This window comes from Protopterus annectens, chromosome 11.part0 (assembly GCF_019279795.1).
Source record: "Protopterus annectens isolate FY-2018-M chromosome 11.part0, PAN1.0, whole genome shotgun sequence".
In the NCBI taxonomy this organism is placed as follows: Eukaryota; Metazoa; Chordata; order Ceratodontiformes; family Protopteridae; genus Protopterus; species Protopterus annectens.
This window is the reverse complement of record NC_056745.1, coordinates 150,324,727-150,348,096: the sequence shown is the minus strand read 5'-3', so window position 1 is coordinate 150,348,096 and position 23,370 is coordinate 150,324,727. Positions and strand designations below refer to the sequence as shown.

Here is a 23,370-nt window from a genome sequence, read left to right as displayed (position 1 = left end):
GCCTCATCTGCTTTGCAGACCGTGGATCTTGGATCCAACTCAAGATCTGATTTCTCACACCCAAGGGTTGAGTCACCCAAACTTGATCATTCTCAGCATCAACTATACGAGTTCATTTAGCTTGCATTTCGAATTTTCATAATGGTTTTGGTGACGACTCCTTAATTTCTCATCGTCTAAGCAAAACCTTTTTGAAAGGAGTCTATCACTCCAGACCTCCAGTTAAGGAGCCCATAGGACCAGGAGTTTCACACTGGTCTTACAGTCTTTGACATGGCCTCCTTTCGAGCCAGCAGCCACTTGTGACATCAAGTTTCTATCTTGGAAATCTCTTTTTCTGGTAGCCATTACATCAGCCAGATGGATTTCCGAGCTCCAGGCTCCTTGCACAAAGCGTCCTTATTTGATTTTCCATATTTCGGAGTTCTCTATTAATTAGACTATTGACCTACCAGTGTTCTTTCCTAAATTTTCGAACAAGGGAGAGTATTGCTTACATTTACTTGATGCCCACAGACAACTGAGATTTTACTTAGGACAAAAACAACCCGTAAATCAGACTAATTATTTATATCCTTTTCTGGTCCAAAAATGGGAAAGTTAGTCTCTAAAGTGACCCTATCTAAATGGCTTAGAAACTGTATACTTTTCATTTATCACCAAGAAAGAAAGTCTGTTCCACCAAACATCAGAACTCGCTCCACCAGATTGATGGCAACTTCTGTGGCGTTCCACTCCAGAGCTTCCATGGACTACATCTGTGCAGCAGCAACATGGGCCCCCCCCCCCCCATACTTTTATCACTCATTACAAATTGGATCTGGTCTCCAGGGGAAGAGCTTCTTTTGGCTCAATGGTGCTCAGAAATGTTCTTCCATAAGGGCCGCCCAAGTGACATAAGGTAGTTGGGGACTCTGTCCCATCAGTGATGAATGGAATGAAGATTAACAACATCAGATAAAGAAGTTATGTCTTACCATAACGTTCCGTCTGTGTTGTTGATCTTCATCCATTCATCACGTCCCACCCTCCTTCCCCTTCCCAGAGGCTCCTGGGGGATAATTTGGGTCCATCTCCTGGATTAATGTTTTTGCTCAGAGACAGCCTCTGCTTTACTAAGTTAGGGCAAACTTGAACTGAGGTAACAGGGAGAAGGGTATTGTGGGTAAAAGCTTAGCTCGAGAGATTTTGTCTGGCATGAGCTTTTGTATAAGGCCAACTTGCTTCCGAGGATGGAACCGATAACCCATCAGTGATGAATGGATGAAGATCGATCAGCAACACAGATGGAACTTTATGGTAAGACATAACCTCTTTTTCATTTCTTGCAAAGGTAAGAAAGGACAACTTGTGTCAAAACAGGTCTATTTACAAATGGTTGTCTAAGGCTATTACCTTTTGTTATACTCACCATAACAAAACTATTCCAGGCAGTGTCAATGCCCACTGTACCACAGTCTTCACTTCATCTGTGGCAGTTTGGAAAAGGTTGGATTCTAGAAGTAGTCTAGAAACTGGTACTTGATCCTCTGTACATGCTTTTACAAAACACTGTAAGCTTGAGTCCTTCTCTTGATCTAGACCAAGCTTTGCTAGGGCCATTCTCCAAAGGCTCCAGGACTCTTCTCCTCCCTCCTCTCAAATGTAGTTGGCTATGGTAATATACCCATATAGCGAAGGCTACTGCAGCAGTGATCAATATGATGAACATAGTACAATTGTGTAAGTTAAAACTTACCATAACAGTAGATGTTTGAATTATCAATGCTGCAGTAACCTCTCCTTCCCTCCACCCCCTTTGTTTTTTGGTTCTAATTGTGCCAGAGTCTGGACATTTATTTTTTGTTGTTCCTAGCATTATAATTTCAAGTCTCAGCCTCCCTCTCTCTCTGTCACTGATGGCAGACAAGCTCTGAAGGGCTGTGCACTCAAACTGGTCTTTTAGTTAGCTCTGCTCAAACTGCCTGACAGATGTTCATCATGTTTCACTGTTGCAGTCCTAACCAATAGGTTATCCGGCTCCTGGTAGCCCTTGATCGGCCAGAATACCAAAGGTAAGTAAATGACATCGGCTGTCATTGGTTGTAAAGGACGTCCAATACAAAAAGGAGGCAGCCAATGTCACTTCCTCAGTCTTCCTTGCCGTGGAGCCCAAAGCAGAAGCATTTTTGCACAACAGTTTACCTTTTTGGTTTCTGACTACAAAGTTGAAGTCTACTACAGCTACGTACCCCGTTGTGGATCTTCTTTTCTTACCTTAACGAATGTCAGAAAAAGTCAATAATTGTCTACCTGTGTAAAGCAGATACCCCATAGAGATTTTCATTCCTATTGTACTATTTGTTTAGGCCTTGACCACGACATTCTTAATTGTGACCTCTGTGCTTCCTTTAATCTGTGTACTATTCGTCGTCAGGCTAAGCTTTTAGTTAAGCATTTTGGAGTGTGGCCTAAGTTTGTCAGTATGGCGTCCGCTGGTCTTCAGGCTTCAGATATCCCTAAGAAGCGTGAAGACAAGGACCGTGACAGGCTTCAGAAGGTCAAGTCTTCAGATGATAAAGTTGGTCGTCAGTCCTGCGGTAGCCAGTGAGGCGCCTTTTTGCAGCCCCTGCAGTCCGCGGATTTTAAACCTCAGGCCTTGGTTGAGACCATTTCGGAGTCTCTCAGGCCTCCGGCTTCCATTTTGTCTTTTGACCTTCCACCTGTTGCCTCTTCAGCTGGATCCAGAGCCGCTAAGCTGGCTCCATTATCCAAGGCCTCTGTTCTTCGTTCGGACAGCAAGCTCATACAGACCACCTCTGCCACTACTTCGGCAGTTGCCAGGCCTCCCAAGTCCTGCTGACTTGCAGGTAAATCTTCCAGTCGTAAGCCTGTGAAGAAACCGGCTCCAGTTTCCTCTCGTTCCCCTCAATCTCAAATGGTTAAAATGGCTAATGACCTTTTGACTCTTATTAGGGGTTTACAGCCTCCTCCTTCAAAAAGGGGTAGGAATGTCTCTCCTGAGGCTTTGTCTTTTTCAGGTTTTGATACTTCTAGCATTTCTGCTTATGAAGAGGAAGTTTCTCAGGTTTGTTCTCCTTTTGAGGATTCAGATGCAGCGGAATCCATTCCTTCTGCTTCACCTCCAGAAGATTTCTCTTTTGGTGATACTTTAAATACTCGCAGGGAGCATTTTAAATGGGAAGGTCAGGATTATCCCCAATCTAAGAAAAGGATCAGGGAATTTTTGGATTTGCCACAGCATAAGCCTCTCGCTATTCCTCCAGTGTTGGAAGTGGTTGATGATGTTTTTCTGGAAAATTCCTTGACTCCAAATTTGGTTCCTTCTGCTCCCAGGAAACCTGACAAGTACTATAGAGTCCCTGATTCTCATTTGTTTCTTTTCAGGAATCTATTGGCTGATCCAGAGGTTATTTTTCAAGGCCATAAAGGAGTTAAGGCCACTGTTACCAAGAATCCTGTTCCTTCCGACAGGGAATCTAGGAACCTAGATAGGTGGTGTAAAAACGTCTATACCTCTGCCACTCTTGCTATTAGGTCTACTAATTGCCTTTTCATATGCTTAAGTATCAGCAGCACACCTTGGAGGCTATTAAGTCAAGGATTGCAAGTGTGCCTCTTTTGGCAGAGAGCACGGATATGCAGAATTCTGCCAGTCTTGTCAATAAACATTCTTTACATTGTGGATTTGACATTCTAGAAGCCTCCTGCAGGGCTACAGCTATTGGATCTGTTCTCAGAAGGCATGCTTGGCTCAGGGAGCAGCCCCTTCCAGACCCTGTCAAGTCCAAGCTTTCCGATGTACCTTTACATAAGGACAGTCTTTTTGGCAACAAAGCAGAGGAGGTGCTCAAAAATATGGAGGATAAAGCCAAGTCTATGCAAACAGTTAAAAGACTTTCTGCAAGTTCAACCTCCTCGCTTCAGCAGGAATTACCCTTCTAAGAGTTGGATGTTTCTTGATACCAGCAGACAGAACCGCTGTAGGACTAGAGATTACAAATCTTCTAGGGGGCAGGTGGCTACCCCTCAAAGGTCTAAGCGTTGGCATGCTTTCACTTCCACGGTGGGCAGTTCTAAGCCTACATCTCAGTCCAAACTTTCTCAATGACTGTCCAACTTCTGCCTGTTACTGCTTGCCTGGAGAATCCTTCAGGGGGAAGGTTGGCCATTTTTTGCAAATGTCTGGGCCACCATCACAGACGACAAATGGGTACTCATAACTGTATCCCCAGGTCACAGGTTTTCTTTCCACACCTTTCCAGTACCCAAAGGATTCCCGGACACTCCTCCAAACCAAAGGGCAGAAGTAGAAAAGCAAATTTTCTCTCTGTTACACCTGGGGGCAATAGAATCAGTTCCTGCGTAGCAGGTAGGCCAATGATTCTATTCCAGACTTTTCATTGTTCCAAAAAAAGAAGGCACCTGGCGCCGTATCCTAGATCGATCCATTTTGAACTCTTTCTTGGTAATTCCAAAGTTCAAAATGCTCACTCTGCATCAGTTGCTGCCAGTGTTAGACAAGGACTCTTGGCTAGTAACTTTGGATCTCAAAGAAGCTTATCTCCACATCCCTATCAGGGAAAGTTGCAGGCAATACCTTCGTTTCAGAGTGGGCAAGCAACATTATCAATTCTCTGTGCTGCCCTTTAGCTTATCTACTGTTCCTAGAGTTTTCACGAAATGCCTAGCTCCAGTCATTGCTTTTTGCAGGCAGAAGAAAATTCAGATCTGTCCATACTTGGACAACTATCTAATTCAAGCAGAGTCTCAAGAACAGCTTAAAGGATCTGGAATTTGTAAAGACTCTTCTCTCTTCTCTGGGTTACACTCTCAACGTGGAAAAATCAAAAATGGTGCCATCCAAGGAGATAACATTCCTGGGAGCGAGTCTGAACACAGCTGCCCAGATGATATATCTCACCCAGGAGAAGCAGACAACTCTTTCAGTTTACTTCAAGGATTTGGCAAGCCTGTCCCAGCTCCCTGCAAGCTCTGGGATACATGGCCTTTTGCATTCTCATGATTCCATATGCAAGACTGCATATGAGGAAATTGCAATGGTACCTCAAGAAGTTTTGCTGTCAACACACACAGGACCTGGATATGATAATTCCTCTGCTTCCATGTCTGCAGACAGAGTTTCTATGGTGGGGGACAGCCTGTCTACAAAATAAGGGCATGCCTTTTTGGCCACCTCCTGCCATTCAAGTTCTTACCACGGACGCATCGGACTACGCCTGGGGAGCTCACCTGGATGGCAGATGCATACAGGGACGTTGGAACGCCCAGCAGATGCACCTGCACATAAACCTAAAGGAGTTGATGGCAGTTCAGCAGACCTTACTAGCTTTCAAGCATCTTCTTTCTCCAGGAACTCTGTTTGTCAGGGCAGACAACACCACAGTCATGTGGTACATCAACAAACAGGGAAGGACTCATTCTTACCCCCTGTGCAGGCAGACCATGAATCTGTGGTCCATAGCAGCATCCCTGGGCCTGCATCTCCTAGTTCAGTTTCTTCCAGGAAGACTCAATGTTTTGGCAGACCAGTTGAGAAGACAGACCCTGGATCCTCATGAGTGGCAACTGAACAGAGCAGTCTTTTACAGCATCATTCAACGTTGGGGCACTCCTCAGGTGGATCTTTTCTCCTCCCCAGACAACTACCTTCTGCCACTTTTTTGCACCAGACAGCATCACAGCAAGGCCTGGAGAGTGGATGATCTGTCCTTCCCTTGGACGCTTCTGTCAGTTTATGCCTTCCCTCCTCTTCTTCCCAGAGTATTATTGAAGGCCAGGGACAAAAAAACAAGGACTGTTCTCATAGCTCTGGACTGGCCCAGACAGCATTTGTATCCACTGCTTCCACAGTTTCTCACAATTTCTCCTTGGCATCTTCCTCTGAAACCAGATCTTTTGGTTCAGGAAGGGGGAAACATTCTACATCCTCATCTTCAGCCTCTCCATTTGGCAGCTTGGTTCATTGTAGGACTCCTTCCTTTTCTTCTTCCTTCAGTGTCTCCATTTGGCAGCTTGGCTCATTGTATGACTCCATCCCATCCTCATCTTCAGTCTCTCCATTTGGCAGCGTGGATCATTGCATGACTCCATCCTTTTCTTCTTCCTTAAGTCTCACCATTTGGCAGCTTGGCTCATTGTATGACTCCTTCCTTTTCTTCTTCCCTTTCCCAGCGGGTGGTTGACGTGCTGAGGGAGGCCAGGAGGCCTAGCACTAGGAAGTCTTATGCTGGCAAATGGGAAAGATTCTCTCACTGGATGCAGGCTAGAGAGGAATCTTCTTCTTAGCCTACTCTTCCTCTGATCCTGGAATACTTGACTGATTTGCTTCAGGGTGGGCTTTTTTTCCTCTATCAAAATGCATGCTTCAGCCATTTCTGCTCATTTTTCTTTTGAGCAACCCATTTTCCCTCATCCCGATGAAAATGTTTCTCAGTGGTGCTTGCAACTTAAAACCTCCCAGAAGGGCACCTACTCCAAGCTGGGATCTTAATTTTGTTCTAGAGAAACTCACTGTTCCTCCTTTTGAGCCAGCTGCCACTGCAGATTTAAAGTTTCTCTCTTGGAAGACTGCCTTCCTCTTGGCTATATCTTCAGCAAGGAGGGTTTCGCAGCTGCAAGCTTTGATGGCTTTGGAGCCTTTTCTTATTTTCCATGCAGATCGTGTTTCTCTGAGAACCAATCCCTCTTTTCTGCCTAAGGTGGTTTCTAGCCTGATTCTTAATCAGTCCGTAAACCTTCCTACGTTCTTTCCTAATCCGCGAAATAGAGAGGAAAGAATCCTACATTCTCTTGATGTGCATAGACAGCTCAGGTTTTACTTGGACAGGACTAAAGACCTTCGGAAATCAACACAGTTATTGGCCAGTTTTGCCCCTGGAGTTCAGGGTAAAGCTATCTCTAAACAAACCATTTCTAAGTGGATTGCACATTGTATTTCTTTCTGTTATTCCTTTCATGGCAAAGTTCCTCCTCAAGGGCTTAGGACCCACTCCACAAGAGCAGCTTCCACTTCTGCAGCCTTTTTAAGGGGTGTCCCTACTAAAGACATTTTAGAGGCTGCCACATGGTCTTCTGTTCACACTTTCACAAAGCATTATAATTTGCCTTTGTTTTCAAGAGCCAGGACAGGGTTTGCCACTGCTGTTCTGCAGGGCATTATCTCCAATCCTTGATTCTCTTGGTTCCTCCTCCCCTTTCTCTGGGCTTTGGTAATCAACCCATTGGTTAGGACTGCAACAGTGAAACACAATGAAGATAGTACAGTTGTGTACACTTACCATAAATATAGATGTTCGAGTGTATTCAATGTTGCAGTCCTGGTTTCCCTCCCCCCTTCCCCCTTTTTGTTTGGTCTTCTCCTGCTCTCCTTTCCTAAGGTACAGACTGAATCTGGTTTTATTTAGGTTCATAGGTGGGTACTAGGCTATTGGCCCCAGGGGATAATTAAGCCTAGCTTAAGCCTTGCTTTCTGGGGGCTCCTGACTGTTATGGCACAAAAGACTGAGGAAGTGACGTCGACTGCCTCCTTTTGTATCGGACGTCCTGACGTCCTTTACAACCGACAACAGCCGATGTCATATTTACTTAACTTTGGTATTCTGGCCGATCAAGGGCTACTGGGAGCCGGATAATCCATTGGTTAGAACTGCAACAGTGAATACACTCGAACATCTACATTTATGGTAAGTGTACGCAACTGTACTTTTAGGTGCTTGGAAGGTACTCTGAAGCTTTGGAAACCAGCTGGCTGTTGTATCCTTAGCAGATAACCTATATAGCTAAGGCTGTTACAGCAGTGATCATTCAAACATCTACTGTTATGGTAAGTTTAACTTACACAACTCTACTTTTTCATGTAGGCCACAGGCCCTTCCCTGTTACAACTGGTCCACTTTTTGGCCTGTTGCCAGGAAACTGTGTATCCAGTAAGTATACAAAAGCAAGTGGAACAGATTTTCCATATGGAACTCTTCACATAACCTAGACCCTTTTAATGCCCAGTTGTCACAGATTTGCACTTTCTAGCTGTCTTGTATGAAAAAGGGTCTAGTTTCTCCACTATTAAAGTCCAGCTAGCATGCATACCTACCTTCCATCTAGGTTTTCAAAATAAGTCCCTGGCCTCCCATAAGCTTTGTAAAGCTTCCCTCAAAGGACTGTTTATGTTACACCCTCCTATAAAAGACGATACTCTGCCAGGAGATCTGAACCTGGTTTTAGAGTTCTTAACGAAGCCTCCCTTCCAGCCATCCTCTTCTACTGAGCTACAATTTTTTTTATTTTTTTTTGTTTTGGAAAACTCTCTTTCTTGATAGCTATTGCATCCTCCAGAAGAATTTCAGACTTGAATATTCACACAAGCCCCATGCTTGCTGTTTCATAAAGACAGTGTGTCCTTGAGTGCTATCCCTTCCTTTATACCCAAAGTGGACACAGAGACAGATCTGAATCAAACTGTTCACCTACCATTGTTCTTCCCAAATCACAGCAACCATGAAGAATATTTGTTTCACACCCTGGATGCCCACTTTCAACTCAGATCCTAGTTGCACAGAACTAAAGCCGTCAAAAAGGATTTGCAGCTCTTTGTTTCCTTTGCTTCGAACAAATTGGGTCAAAAAGTTTCTAAAAACTTGCCCAAATGGTAGTCAGATTGTATATCTTTTGTTTATGTAACCAAGGAGCAAGTGCTTTCAGCTAAACCAAAGGCCAATTCTACCAGGTCAGTAGCCATGTCTGCTAGCTTTTTCGAAAATTGTACAGTAGAGGAGGTTTGTGCAGGAGCTCACATGGTTTACTTTGCATACTTTCACTAAACATTACAAGCTGAATATAATCTCTAAATCTAGAGCATCCTTCAGGGCTTCTGTCTTGACGGGTATCCTGTCATGATGGCACCCAAGAAAGAAGGTAGCTTGTGATTCTTTACCATCAGTCAGATCAAACAGACAAATGCAATAGGAGGTGAAATTTATGTTCTTACTGTAATGAGAGATCTTTTTCAACCTCTTCTTCAGATATGACATCCCTCCCGCCATCCCCCATCCATTTCCTGCATTAAGGTAGGTGTCAAAGGTTCAGTATAGACATACTCAGTCTGAAGACAGGATAGCATGCAAAGCTTTGTGGGAGAAGGAAAGTTAGGAGCTCAAGGCAGAGAACTCTAGCAAATGGCCAGATGGGATCCAGCAAACGGCTCCATTTCAATCAGTTGTATCAAAATGATGAGAATGAAAAGGATCCCTCATTATGGTAAGTATATAACTTTTGTTTATTCCCAAGGAGAGTAGGGACCCATTGGAGGAGACATCTTAACCCCCAGTTTCAGTCTTAAAACATGATTATACGGTCTTTAGGTCTATATTGGCAATCCAGTTAGCCCAAGTAGCCATGAAACTAATGCATACAGATTAGTGTGCCTTTGTAGGAGATAGGAGAACCTTTGAATATCTTAAGAACATTGATGCCAATTCAAGAAGTGAATAAGCAGAGGCAGGAATGAAAGGTCGTATCATTAGACAAGGCCCCAAAGTATTTGATAGGGTGGAATGGCCTTATTTGTTCCGGGTATTAATAAAGTTTGGCTTTCCCCCAGTTTGTTACAAGATCTCTGTGGGAGCACAAGCCAGGGTAAATATTATGGGAGCACTAGCAGATATGTTACCCTTTTTAGGAGAATGAAGCAAGGATGCCTTCTTTCACCTATTCTGTTTACATTATATTTAGAACCTTTAGCAGAAAAGATAATTCAAGGCTGTCATTGGTGAGAGATGGAATTAAAATCATAAAGACGATCAGAGGTGAACCTTTGATATTCTCAATGGCTTTGGAAAGATTTTAGGATATAAAGTTAACAGATAAATCGAGCAATAAGCATGCATGTCAAGAACATGGAGTAGTTAGCGGAAGAGTTTCCATTTATAAATTGTACAAAACCAATTAAATACTTAGGGTTACGGCTAGCACCTACATACCAAAAAAATGCATCGTCATCCCCTTTGGGAAGAGTGACATCACCGCAAATTATCACATTGAAGCACGCAATCAGTCATGAGGAATTTGGGCACCCAGGTTGAAAGCAACCTGACTTTTGACCACCATGTTGCTTCCATTGTACAGAAGGCTTTCTACATGGCCCACCTGATAAGTAAGGGTATCTCATCCAGGGACAACAAGGTCATAACATCCCTGTATTCTTCCCTTATAAGTTCCATTATTGAGTACAATACCCCTTTCAGCATGTACCTCACAAAGCACATGCAGCAGCTGGAGAGACCACAGAGGTTCCTCACTAGGATAATCCAGGGTCTCAGGCATCTACCATACACAGATAGGCTAAAAGCCCTATCCCTCTACCCAGTTTCATACAGACTCCTCAGAGGGGACTTCTGTCTGGCATACAAGGCGATCTCAGACCCTGCCTTGATGGGACTGCTGCATATCCTCAAGTCAAGCTCTACTTGAGTAACCCGCATGTGCGGCCTCAACCTGGTCTATGACATCAATAGGAGTTGTTGGCAGGACAGATTTGTGTCTCAGAGACTCCCCCATCTGTGGAATAGACTCCCTCTCCACGTCAAGCAGAGTACCTCTTTACCCCTTTTTAAATGCAACTTGGATAACTGGGAAACAGAAAATACACCCTGGGATTCCACCCGTGTCCCTTCTGGACAGGGGAATCAGGTGCTGACTTGTCTAAACATGGGCTAAACTCTTGGTTAGGCTTATAAGGGCCTCAGGGCCACTAGCCTAGTAACTTCCTGTGATCCTATGGGGGAATTTGAACAACAGTCATATGGAAGTATAATGGAGGAAAATACAAGCCAATCTGCAGAAATGGACAAATCTAGGATTGGGTTTGGAACATTGGATGCAAGTTATTCATTGGCACATATTACCCCACTTGGTATATCTAAGGCAGTCTTTCTAGACTTACTGCAATAAGAAAATTTTGAACAAAGTGAAAGATTGGGTTAAGGAGCTGATTTGGCTGTGAGAGAGACCTTGAGCTGGATGAGATAAACTACATCTGCAAAGGAGGCTGGAAGGGTTAGGAGTTCATGGGAGTCCGTCTGAAAAGAAATGATTAAAAACAAAGAACATGTGGTTGCGCAGTCTAGATGTGATAGCTACAATGGGGTATAAGGGAGCTCCCAAAGATTTGGGGATGTGCTGATCAGTAAATTTGCTAGAGGGCTAAGATAATTAGGTTGCTACACTAATCAACATTATGTTAAAGCCAAACATCTCAATGTCAATAGAATTTTTAAGGTTAGCTGCATTAATTTAGTTCATTTTTGTTTGTCGATATGCAGCCCTATATTGAGCTTATCCTATCAAAATTCTGATGAGTGAAGATGTGTAAATGAAGAATTGATTCCTAGAGGAATTACTAGAACAATTTGAGAAAAGAGGTGGTGTGATTCTGTCTTGAATGTTAAGTGGCTAATAAAACTTTGTGAAGGTACAAAAAAAAAGAATAAGTTAAACAGTAAACAAATTCGCTAGTGCAGACTGCTTTTCAGTTATGTTTCTACAAATCGCCAGTAATCTGGTTATTTTTGTTAAATAATCATAAAAGTAATCAATAACCATCAAACGGGTGTAGGGTATATTGAGGATTTACCCACAGTTAGAGTGATTTGGTCAAGAGGGTGAAGCCAAAGTGATTAACAAAGGGAACCATGGGTAAATCTTCATATAGCTTCACCCATGAGTCAGTTATTGCTATTATAAAAATGACATTATTTAAGAAATCACGGTACTTGCGTGTTATCGCAACCAGATTTGTAACGTCATGCAGTTCATAATGTTTTCGCTCCTTTAAAACATTTGTTCTCATTTCCATGTTGTAAGAATGAAATGAACAACAGGATAGTTTTTACATAAATTTACTTCAGGAAAAATAAAACAGCTGTCCCTGTATTTGTGGGGATGAAGATGCTTAGTTACATGGTCTTATCGCAACCTGCTTGCATGCAAGTCACCCTGGATATATTAGCATCAAATGTAGAGTCATTCTTTCTGGTATTGGAAACTTATGTGGAACGGTTGCTTTAACATCAGTTGATCAGTTTTATACTCAGTTTTCCTGTGGAAAAGGATTTCCATGTTCACAGTGTGAAAATTATCAGAAACTTTGGAGCACGGTCCACCTATGGTAAATACAGCAAAGTGATATTCGTGGTCAACATCCATTAGAGCATTACATCAAGTGTTCGGAAAGTAGTACTTTCAAGTACTTAATTGTAAGTACGAGAAAAAGCCTAAGAAGGACAACAAAGAACTAAAACACATTCAGGATGGCAGTTACCATGTATCACTGTGGTTGTGGCATGTGCTGCTGTAACTCATCACCGTAGGGAGCTGCTGACAGCAAATGGTTGTAGGCTCTGTGTTTTTAAAAACGCGAGTGATGCAAAATGGTGTCCGCTTGCAGTTGCTTGACAGCTCCTACTTGCGTTTCTTATTTCTGTTCGTGTTTCACAACCACTGTCTTACAATAGTAATTATGAGTTTAGACACCCGTTTCTAATTACATGTAGTCATTTCGCAAAAACATTATGAATTGTATGACGTTACAAATCTGGTTGCGATAATACGCAAGTACTAAAATTACTTACTTTTCTTAAATAATATCTTTGTATAATGGCGCCGTGTTGCTCCTCCACATTGTTTCTGCATTCATCCACATTTGTTGATGTACTGTGTATGCGTATGAGACTTATGTTCCTATGCTTGCACAGTATATCAGTACTGTGGAAAACAAGCAATGGAGAAGGGAAGATCTCTGCTGTTTTTTTTGTTTTTTTAATTATAAAATCTGGTCAGTTTCAGAGATACGAGAGAGACGGCAGAAATACAAGAAAAATCTTTCATTTTGCAGAACATACCTGATTTTCCTTGTATTTTTTTCTGCCCTCCATATGTACCTCTTAACCTCTTAGCTCAAGAAATGTGGGAAAAATTTTAAATGGGGGGGGGCAAAGGCCCAAATGTGGGACTGATAGTAAATGTTGCTCTTATAAACTTAGAAAACTGTGAGAACAAGAATATTTCTGTTATCATGCATTGTACGAAGGATATAGAGTCTGAGACTGAAGTACATGTCATTATTTAGTGACTTTATTCCTCAGTGATTTATTGGAAAACCACAAATTTTACGAGGAACAGAACAAAAATATGAGTCAAAAATCTGGTCAGTTGAGACACATGCCTCTGTAACATGTACTAATAGAAGAAAGTCTTGCCGCCCAGTGGTGCTTGACTTTTTTCTTTTGGTATATGCTCTATTTACAACAGCCACGCTGGTTGGGCTGACCAGTCAGCGTGCACGTTTTGAATAGTAATGAGCCATCATTGTATAACTAATACTGAACATATTCTTTAGTTAAGTTTAATAAAAGTTATTGATAGAAAAAATGTGTGTATTGCCGTATGTGCCTGAATACATGGCCCAGTTCAAGGAATCTGAAAGCAGGATCTTGTTCTGAGGAAAATATAACTTCAAAATTAAAAATAAATACAAGACTGGTCTGAAAATATAGCTTATGAAAGTAGGCAATATATGCAACAAGAGTGACAAGCCATGCCTTAGTCTTAAAAATTATATGCTTACCCTTTCACAGACATTAAAGGAAAACAAACATTTTCCCCACATATCTGTTTTATGAGTTTTTATATCTTGGAAACAATCGGCCAAGAATGAGAGTCTGTGAAGACAATAGAAGAATAATTCTACTTATTAAGAAATACATTAACTTCACCAAATGAGACTTTTCTTCAGTGAGTGATGATCTGGAGCTCTGACTAGCTAACTGTTGAATTACTTGTTTGCATAACTGTATTTTTGTGCAACTTTTATCACCGCTGCCTTACAGATCTTGGTCCTCAGCTGGGTGCCTTCTGTCTTTCATGTGCCAGCACTCCCTGTGTCACACAGAGTTTCCCTAGCTTCTTCTCACGTTGTAACTACCTGTCAATGGATAAAGTGGTAAGCCGCTAGACCACACCCCTATGACTGTGCCCAGGGCTGTTCTATAGGTTCTGGCTCTCTCCTGCAGCAATGAATAGATTAAAGTATACCAGAAAAATGAAACAATGAAGACATGTCTAAACTCACTGTTGCCATATCTGGAGCTGGTTTGCTTGATAGGTGACTGATTTATTGACACCCATTCATTCAAAACCGTGAGACTAAATGAAGCTTGAACAAAATATTGGAGAAAGTCATAAACCACATATTGATCAAATTCTGTTTGGTTAGCAGCCATGATTGAATAGGCTTTATGAAATGTCAAGTAGGTGACCACCTATCTCCCCTAGATGACACAGCTACATTCAAATAATTGTACATTGTTTTGCTTCCTTTTCTTTCTTGCAAAAATAAATAAATAAAATAAAATAAACATTATCTTGGGTGACTAATACTCATATTCTAGGACCACATTATCCTGACCAGAAGGTTTTCTAATGGACTCGCATCTCCTCTGAAATTATTTAAGAATCAACTAGAAGAATGTTCTCTGCTGGACTTCAAACAGGCCAGAGATACTATAAAAATAAAATGCCCTCCCACGTAAGTAACCATCCCACTGTTCCAGTGTAATGGACAAGCAAGGAAAGCAAAGAATCAGCACAATCTGATGCATATAAAACTGGAGCATTTAGGCTAGAGTCCAGTCTTCAGCAACGTGGTGTGCCCTACACTTTTAAAATTTTTCCTGTGGACCTTTAAATCTGTGTAAGCATGTTGTTTCCCCTGTAACTAGGAAATTTAGAGCTAATAGGTATTTATCAATGGCAGCAGATAGCTATTAAGAACTCAAGAGTGAGGTCTGGCTACGTGGAAATGAGATTTGTGTACAAGCAGAGTTGCCTGTAGTCTTCTTAAGAATTAGTTCAGGAAAGAAATTAGACAAGTCAGTCAGCATTTGGAGAAAGAAAATGACTGCACATAGAGAATTCGCACAGTTTCTGCATGAAGTTAATAAAGGCTCACAAGGGCCTGTCACTGCCTGCATAACACTGGCAGTTGTCTTCATACATCCATTCTGATGTGCACCTTAATAGTTAATCTACAAGCATTAATTTCTTAACTATACTGAAGCAGTTCGTTTCACCTCGTAATTTCACTTTAAACAAGTTACTACAAAGTAAATGCAGAATGTCTTAGAATGCCAAGTAAGCAGGTGTTTTGAAGTGGGTGATCTCTACTCATGCCTTATTAAACTGTGGGTCTTATTTGCCTATAAAACAGTTCATCAGGAGGATGTATACTGTATAATGCAATGCTGTTATATGACCGTTACCTTTTTGGGAGGAACAGTATAGGTCTGCTCTGGGATAACTTGAACCTTTTTAAACAGAGGGTCACTGAATTGACCAGTATATACAGTTTGTAAATTCTTGGCCATGCCCTCGATGACCACTATGTCAGAATGTTGCAGAATAAAATTAAAGCACACTTTATTAAACCAGTAACTGCTACAGCTGCCTTTTTCAGAAATATGTCAGCACAGTGTATTTGTAAGGCAGCTCCCTGGGCTTTCATGCGCAGCTTTTCTAGACATTATCAACAAGTCATATATTATCTAAGAGTAGAGCAGGGTTTGCCTTTGTATTGACAGGGCTTGTGGCTTCCATCGTCTGTGATAAAGCTGTCTGTTAGACAGCCCTTTTTGCTAATCAGTTTATTGTATAGGTGTAAGAGTCAACCTCTTTACTGTACAGCTACGGTCTAGAAACAGTTCATATGTATTAACTAGGCTATTATACAATGGAAACTCGGCAAAGCCGAGAAACATGCTTGCTGATTCGCTAATCCAACCAGCTTGCACATTGTAAATCCAACATAATGAAGGAAGAGGTCCGGACACTAACGTATCATGTTGCAAGGACTTTTAATGAAGACAGCTCGATGGAAAACACCTTAAAGGTACACATCAAACTCCGGTCCACCTGCAAAGTGTATTTCACTACAGAAAAATAAAAACAAACATAATAAATGGAAAAATGGTTTTCTGGCAAATCTCTGATGATTTTTTTCATATTTTGGTCTGCTCCTCATAAAATTTATGGTTTTCTGGCAAATCGCTGATGATTTCAGTCATTAAATAATGGCATATATTTCAGTTACAGACTTTATATACTCCAGAAAATCCATGCTAATACAAAAACCTGTGAATCTGTTAGTTTTCCAGGTATATAAAGTCCATCTCCAAAATGTAGAAAAACACTTCTTGTGAAATGGGTGGAACCAAAGGTCAAGGTCTGGAGCACTCACCAGTGACTTCAGCCGGGAAGCTTAGCGACCTGTTAATAGCGTGGTGTTTCTAACATGGTTGCGATAACACGTAAGTATCCTTTCATTGCTATTCAAAACTAACTTAAAAGCATTACTGGAAAACATATATATGTCCCTAACTCTGGCTTCACATAACTAACAATTTCAAAAATACAGTTTAAATACTCACTGTACCGTCATACACAGTCAGTAAGGAGTAGAACATAAATAACTAAAAGCAATTACAGCACGTTCTCCCTGTCAATTCTAAAAACATACCAAAAGCTTTAAAAACTACATTTACTTATATAATTATTTCCTATGATCTGAAAAATGAATAACTTGTATTTAAATTAAAAGACAAATAAAATAAACAGTAAACATGAAGTGTGGACTATTTTATCTCACAAAAAGTGGAAAAGTACAAACTAAAGCAAACAAAAACCTAAATAACAACAACACAAACATAACACAAAACTAACACTATTGTATAATAGCAATAACCCACGGCAGGGTGTAGGTAATGCTGGGTTTACCCACAGTTGGCTTTGTTTGGTCACTCGGGCTTCACCCTCATGACCAAACCACGCCAACCGTGGGTAAATCCAGCATTACCCACACCCAGCTGTGGGTTATTGCTTAAATGGCCACTAGGGCCTAGCCTAGCCAAGCAACCCAGCTCAGTTGTGTCCCCTTGTAATATGTGCCTCTAAATTGGAGGGGTATGGTAGTTAGGGGGTTGCTAAAGGTTATGTGGGGGTATGTTAGTTAGGAGATGTTCACTGATGCCTGTGTTTATAAGAGACATAGGGATCAGCCCGATGGTGAATCCATGTATCCATTAGAGGTGGTAAAACAATTAATTATTGCATTTTAAATTTAGTCATCTGATACTGAAATATGGCAGTTTGTCTACTTTTCATCTGAATGTGATATGAAATAATTATGCAATTGCTTAAGTAATTATTTAATTACTGGATTATTTCATGGATTTTTTATTTTTACTAAAGATTTTTAATTGATTTCCCTATTTATCATATTTTTTATGTTCTTGATACTCCCTGGAAGGCTTATGCTGATGCATCATGGGATACTAATGTTTTGCCAGTTACCATGTTGTTTTATTTCATTTGTTTGTATGTACTTTAATTACCTGCTGCTTTAGTACTCCTCCTGAGCATTACGAGTGATATTGCAGCAGTGATCTTTATGTCTAATATAATACCGTTGGTGAGAATACTTACCATAACAGCAGATGTTTGCATAAAAGGATATTTCCTGAACTTCTTTTATATGTCATTCTTCTGTATATGTTAACTGCAGCATGAGGTCTGTCAAAACTGCTTTGTTTACTGGGTTCAGTTGCTGCCTTATATTCTATAATTCAGCCTTGATATTTGTAATGTGCAGTGCTCCCATGCTTTGTCCGAAATGGACCCTTGTAGATCTGAATGTTATTCAGTCGACAAACCATGAAAAAATGTTACGCAAGAATCAACGGATTCTGTGTATGTATAGTAAGGAAAAGACAGCACATGTGGGAACACTTATCTTATAAAGATACTTGGTTGACCGATATCTTCACAGAATGGGCTGTCTCATGATGAAGATTTCTGGAAGGAAAAAAGAGTCATCATTCATGCATTACAGCAGCAGTAGAAATCCTGGGCCTGTGCTGCCGAAACTACTCTTGATAGTGAGTACATCAAGTAACCGTCTTCTCTTCGGCAGTTGCTAGGAACAAGGATGACATTTCTGTAATGTTATTTCATTTTATATTTTTCATATATTTCTTGCCCCTTTTTATTTTACTTGTATCAGTGGCATACTTCTGTCCTGTTTGTTTTTCATAATGGAACAGCTGCCTTTGCGATATTTTAGCAGTAACTATTTTGCTATATTTTGTTACATTTGGGAAACCAGTCTTGACTACATTCATTTTCCAAGAACAGTTTTAATAACTAAATTGTGCCCACAAAATGTGTTGTCATTTTTATTGTTCCTTTTCAGAAATGCAACATTATGAGTGTGCAATGAGCTGGCAGGCCCATGAAGGTGAGGTGTACTCTGTCGAATTTAGCTGTGATGAAAACACAGTGTATAGCATTGGAGAGGATGGAAGGGTAAGCATAAAGATTTAGTTGTTAAATCTATTTTTTATTTAGTTGGTGTATAGTTTCAATTAGTGTATAGTTATTGGAGACCAGGTTGCGCCATCTAGTTTAGATGCACTCTGCATTGTTTTAGCATTAGAGAATCTCATGATGTACTTCATGGTTTAAAGAATTAATTGAACTAAAGCTTAAAATGAAGAAGGGAGTACAATATTTAAGTAAAATACAACTTTTTACTAATGTAAAGTAGTGTCATCAATTTTCATTGCTTTTCTTTGTCAGTTGTATTATTTTATATATAGGATTTTTGTACAGGATCTAGTCTGGTAGTTTGTGTGTCCACCTCTAGCTTTCTTTTCGTACATTACTAGCTTTGCGTTTTTATTGACTGTCATGTCACAGTGAGATCATAGTGCTAATTTTCAGTAAAGCAGTATGGAGAGAAATGCTAGCTCCCAGAGTGGTGGTTTATGTGTTCTTACAGGTATTTCAGTAAGGTGAACAAGATATCATGTGAGAACTTTTAGGCTGGCCACTCTTCTCTTGGCCATGCTTAATTTGGGAGCTGTAATTTTGTTTTTATCAGAATCCTGCTTTTCTGTGTAATACATTTAGAACTGATATGTGGAAATACAGTACATTCTTCAGTACTTTCAGTTTCTGATTCTGTATCTCTCCACTGCAAGGCTGTTCCATACATCTGCAGTCTGTCTTCTCTTTAGAAAATTCCTTGCACTGCCTTAGTCATCTTTCCTCTGTCTTCAATTTTGTCTCTCTTTTTTGAAAGGTACTGCGTCTTAATTCCATCAAGGTTCTTAATCAACACACAGAAGTGAACACTTTACAGTACATTTGACATCTGCTTTGTAACCAGATTGAAAACCACTACTGGCTACTACATAATAATGGGTAAACATGCCAAAAACATCCCTGACTCTCATGTAGAACCTGCACTGTTGTTACTGTCCCTCATTTGAACAATCTTTGTACTGGCAGCATTTGAGGAATCTGAGTTTCCAGAACCATGCACTTTTTTCAGATGAGGTTGTATTCTCACCCATCATTCAGAGAAATAACTTGCTGTTTTCTAGTCGTATTTTTTTTCCTGTTAGTCTTTTCCCTTAACTTCCTGTAATGACATCATCTGATGTCATTCGTTACAAGTAGTTTTTATTTTTTTTTTTTTGCTGTTAATATATCAACCCCCCACACCATAACATTAACGTCACTATAAGGGAATATGTGTGTCTAGACAGCTGACTGTCACCTGCAAATGTTATTTTATCCATTTGCCTTCACTGTAGTCCTTATCCCATAAGTGTTCAGCCCCTTTAAGGGTAAGTCCAATCAGCTTTTTGTAAGTGCATGTTATCTCTGCTATGCTTTACCATCTCTGACTGGAATGCAGAGGATGTTACTTAGTCAACACCACTAATCCCCAGTCCTTTAGTGACTTTGAAGAGGAGTCTTAGCTGAATACATATTTGCAAGTCATTTCCAAAAAATATCTTCTATAGAATTTGTGTTTGGAAAGAAGTACATACTCATACTTAAACATTAAATGCAGACAAACTTGGCATTTGGAAGAAAATTGCTATAGACATGCATTTAGTAGGCTATTTAGTAGTAAATGTTAATTAAAGCTAAATTATGGTCAATCAGTGTCATTTTGAATAATCATATGTTCATTATTCACACTGATTCAGTGGCATATGAGTTTTGTGCCTGCAAACAGACCTACATTGGCAGCTTTCCAGAGCTTGGAATCCCCGTCTCTAATTCTCTGAGATAGGGGATTGGCTAAGCCCCTCCCATCAGGAGAAGCCTAACCCCAGTCACAGAAAGTCAGTTATTCAGTCTTTTGCTGCCAGCTGTCGGACTTGCACAGTTGAGTCCCCACAGCAGCCTGCATTGGTGGATTATGACTTCCAGCCACTTTTCAGATCTCTTTATTATTTTGTACAGGGGAGGTCAGACTGGGATAGAAATGGCCTTTTTCAGCAGAGACCCAGGGAGAAAATGTTCACAATACATAGACATTTTTATTACATTATTTTACTTTATAGTAATACAAGGCACACTACTACCTACAGAGTGCAAGTAAACATGATAGTTAGCTGTTTAGAAAAATGCTATGTCCAGAAAGAAAAAAAGTAAAACAAATGGAAAAAGCATTCATTTACATTTGCATTTAGGTTTATTAGTTACAAAGTGGAGGTAAAAATGAGAGAGAGAGAAATAATTTGCAGAGAGGAGAAGAGTGGAAAAGCAATAGAGAAGTATTATTTTCAGTAGGAGAACAAAGTGAAATTGTATCAAGTTCATTATTATGGATTCCATATGTGATGAGTTAGGATAGGGGAAGTTTTTTTTTTCCGGAGGTACAATAGCTTAATATGTTACATTGGTAGTTGTTGATTAGGTGAAGAGCAAAGGCAGAGCTAGAAGTGTTGTAGGTGCTGCTCTAATGGGCTTTTAAAGCATTTGTCATTTTCTGTAAGTTTTAGCTGTAGTAGAATAAATAGAGTTCCATGGTTTTAGAACACAGTAAGAGTACCCACAGAGTTTTTTTTTATTTACTTATGGCTTGGCGGGATTTGTTATTGGAGTTTAGTGTTCTGCCACTACTGTATGGTTACACTATGTTTTTAGAGAGGGGCAGCAATCTGGTTTAGGGATGAGTTTTGTGGCTGTAGTGAGTTGAGAGTAGGTTAGCTGGTTTGGGAGTTCCAGACAGTTTAGTTCCTTCAGGCTGTACATTGATGGATTTTGGTGGATGAGTATGTGGCGATTTAGCTAATTTGTTATAGCATTGTTCAGTTTGAACATGAGGGCACTGTTAAGATTTTTGAATATGGGGGGTGTGCATACAAAAGAGTTGGGATTAGGTAAGTGGATGCTATGAATCTTCTTGTAGATGCTGTAAAATATTGTTTTCCTCTCTATGGGGACCCTAGTTTCATATGTGTGTTTTGATAACTTTTTAAAATATTATTTATTTGACATTTGTTTACCAGGAAAGTCCAACTGGGTGGGTGCCCGTTTTCAGCAGAGACTCAGAGACAATTAGTATATTACATTAGCTTATTACAGAGCAGCAGTGAACATTTTCACATAAAAGAAAGAATATGCAGTAATGGATAGCACATCATTTTTACATGTATTAGATGAAACATACTTGCACTTTAATTACAGACATTAGATATTAATAGGGAGACTGTATACATGAGACAAGTGGCCTTCACAATTGTATTATTCCGATCAGTATGAGTCTGCTTGATAGTTAAATCATTTTTGTGTATTATAATGTACTTAGTAGACATATGTTGTAGTGCAGGGTTGGTAGAGGAGGGGAATTACAGGAGAGGGAAGGTCATATGTTGTAGTGCAGGGTTGGTAGAGGAGGGGAATTACAGGAGAGGGAAGGTAGGAGATAGAAACGTGTGTGTTTGTTAGTAAAGTGTCGGGTATGGATAGGGAAGAAGCAAAAGGGAGAAGAAAAACGTTAGGGAACTGTATAGTGATAATAGTGTAAGGTACAGGTAAAAGAAGCAAGAAATTATCAGTTGTATAAAATATAATAGCAAGATGGAGGGTAATGCTGTTACCGTTACAAATTAAGGAGATATTTGATTAACCTGGTGTAGAACATGAGCAGAGACATGTATTTTTTTAAATAATTTTTAAGAGAATGTGTGAAGGATATTGGTCGTATTTGAGTTTGTCATCTATGATTACTCTGAGTAGTTTGGCTTCTGTCACTGTTTCTATTATTGTATCATCCGATAAGACAATACTGAACTTATTTGTCTGATCATTGTATTGGTTTTGTATAATGTGCATAACTTTGATCTTTTCAGCATGTAGGCATAGGTCTGCAGTGCTTAGCCAGGATTCTTCAGAGTATAAGGACTCTTGGGTGGTTTCTTGGAGAATGTTTAGTATTGGAGCAGAGCATATTATGGTTGCATTGTCTGAATACTGAACTATTTCTCCTGTTTGTGGTGATATTGAGGTTGTTAATAAATCATTAAATAGTTGTCCCAAAATTGAGCCTTGTGGAACTCCAAATGTGGCTGTGAGGAAGGAGAAGAACTCATGTTTCCATTTTACTGATTAACTTTTTTTGAAATAGCTATGAAATCAGGTCAGAGTAGATTACAGCCTAAATGTAAGAGTTTGGTGAGAAGGTTTTGATGGGGTTGAGTGGTGTTCCGAACGACATGCGTGAATGGGCGTGCCTTCATTGAAGGTTGGGTGTCAAGCTGGCAACTCAGCACCGTGAAAATCTACTGCTAATCATTAGCGAACCAGAGTTCCGCTGTGGCGAACCCCAACTGGGAAAAGCCGAAAGACAACAACAACTATGTCAAAGGCCTTTGACAGCTCCAAGATGTGTGCCAATACTAGATTGCTATTTCTGTTTTGGTTGATAATATTGGTGAAGCTAAGAAGAGCAGTGTGCTATGACTATGGACAAAACCATGCTGGGTTGTGGACAAAAGATTGTTGTCACTAAGATGTTCAGTGATTTGGGAGTGGATACATTTTTCTAGAATTTTGGATAGTGGTGGCAGTATAGCTATAGTTCTGTAATTAGGTCAGTTGAATTTCCTCCTTTATGTAATGGTATTATGAATTATTTTTTCCAGGTAGTTGAGTCTTGGCTTTCTATTATTGATTGGTTAGTTAGTATTGAGACAGGGAATGCTAGAGCATCAGCAATGAGCTTCAGATACTCTTTTGGCACTTTATCAGCTGCTAAGGTTGTTGGTTTAAGGTTTAGTAAGTGTTTTTTATGGTAGCAGTTGGGACTGGGTGGAAAAAGAAAAGTATTGTGTTGTTGTTTGATGAGGTTGGGATAGTGAGTGTAGTTGAAGAATTTTGTTCAGTAAGAGAAAGTATAGTGTTTGTAAAGTCAGAATTGAACTGGGTTGCTGTATTGTC

The 23,370-nt window shown here is 40.2% G+C and overlaps 1 protein-coding gene across 1 annotated transcript in view; it reads left to right on the top strand.

Annotated features, from left to right (window-relative positions):
* WDR91 (WD repeat domain 91) overlaps positions 1 to 23,370 on the top strand; it is a 1,072,555-nt gene that overhangs the window by 943,689 nt on the left and 105,496 nt on the right. Inside the window, exon 15 of the mRNA XM_044087550.1 lies at positions 18,320 to 18,432. Coding sequence (XP_043943485.1) covers positions 18,320 to 18,432 — 113 coding nt within the window. The remainder of the gene's footprint in view (positions 1 to 18,319; positions 18,433 to 23,370) is intronic.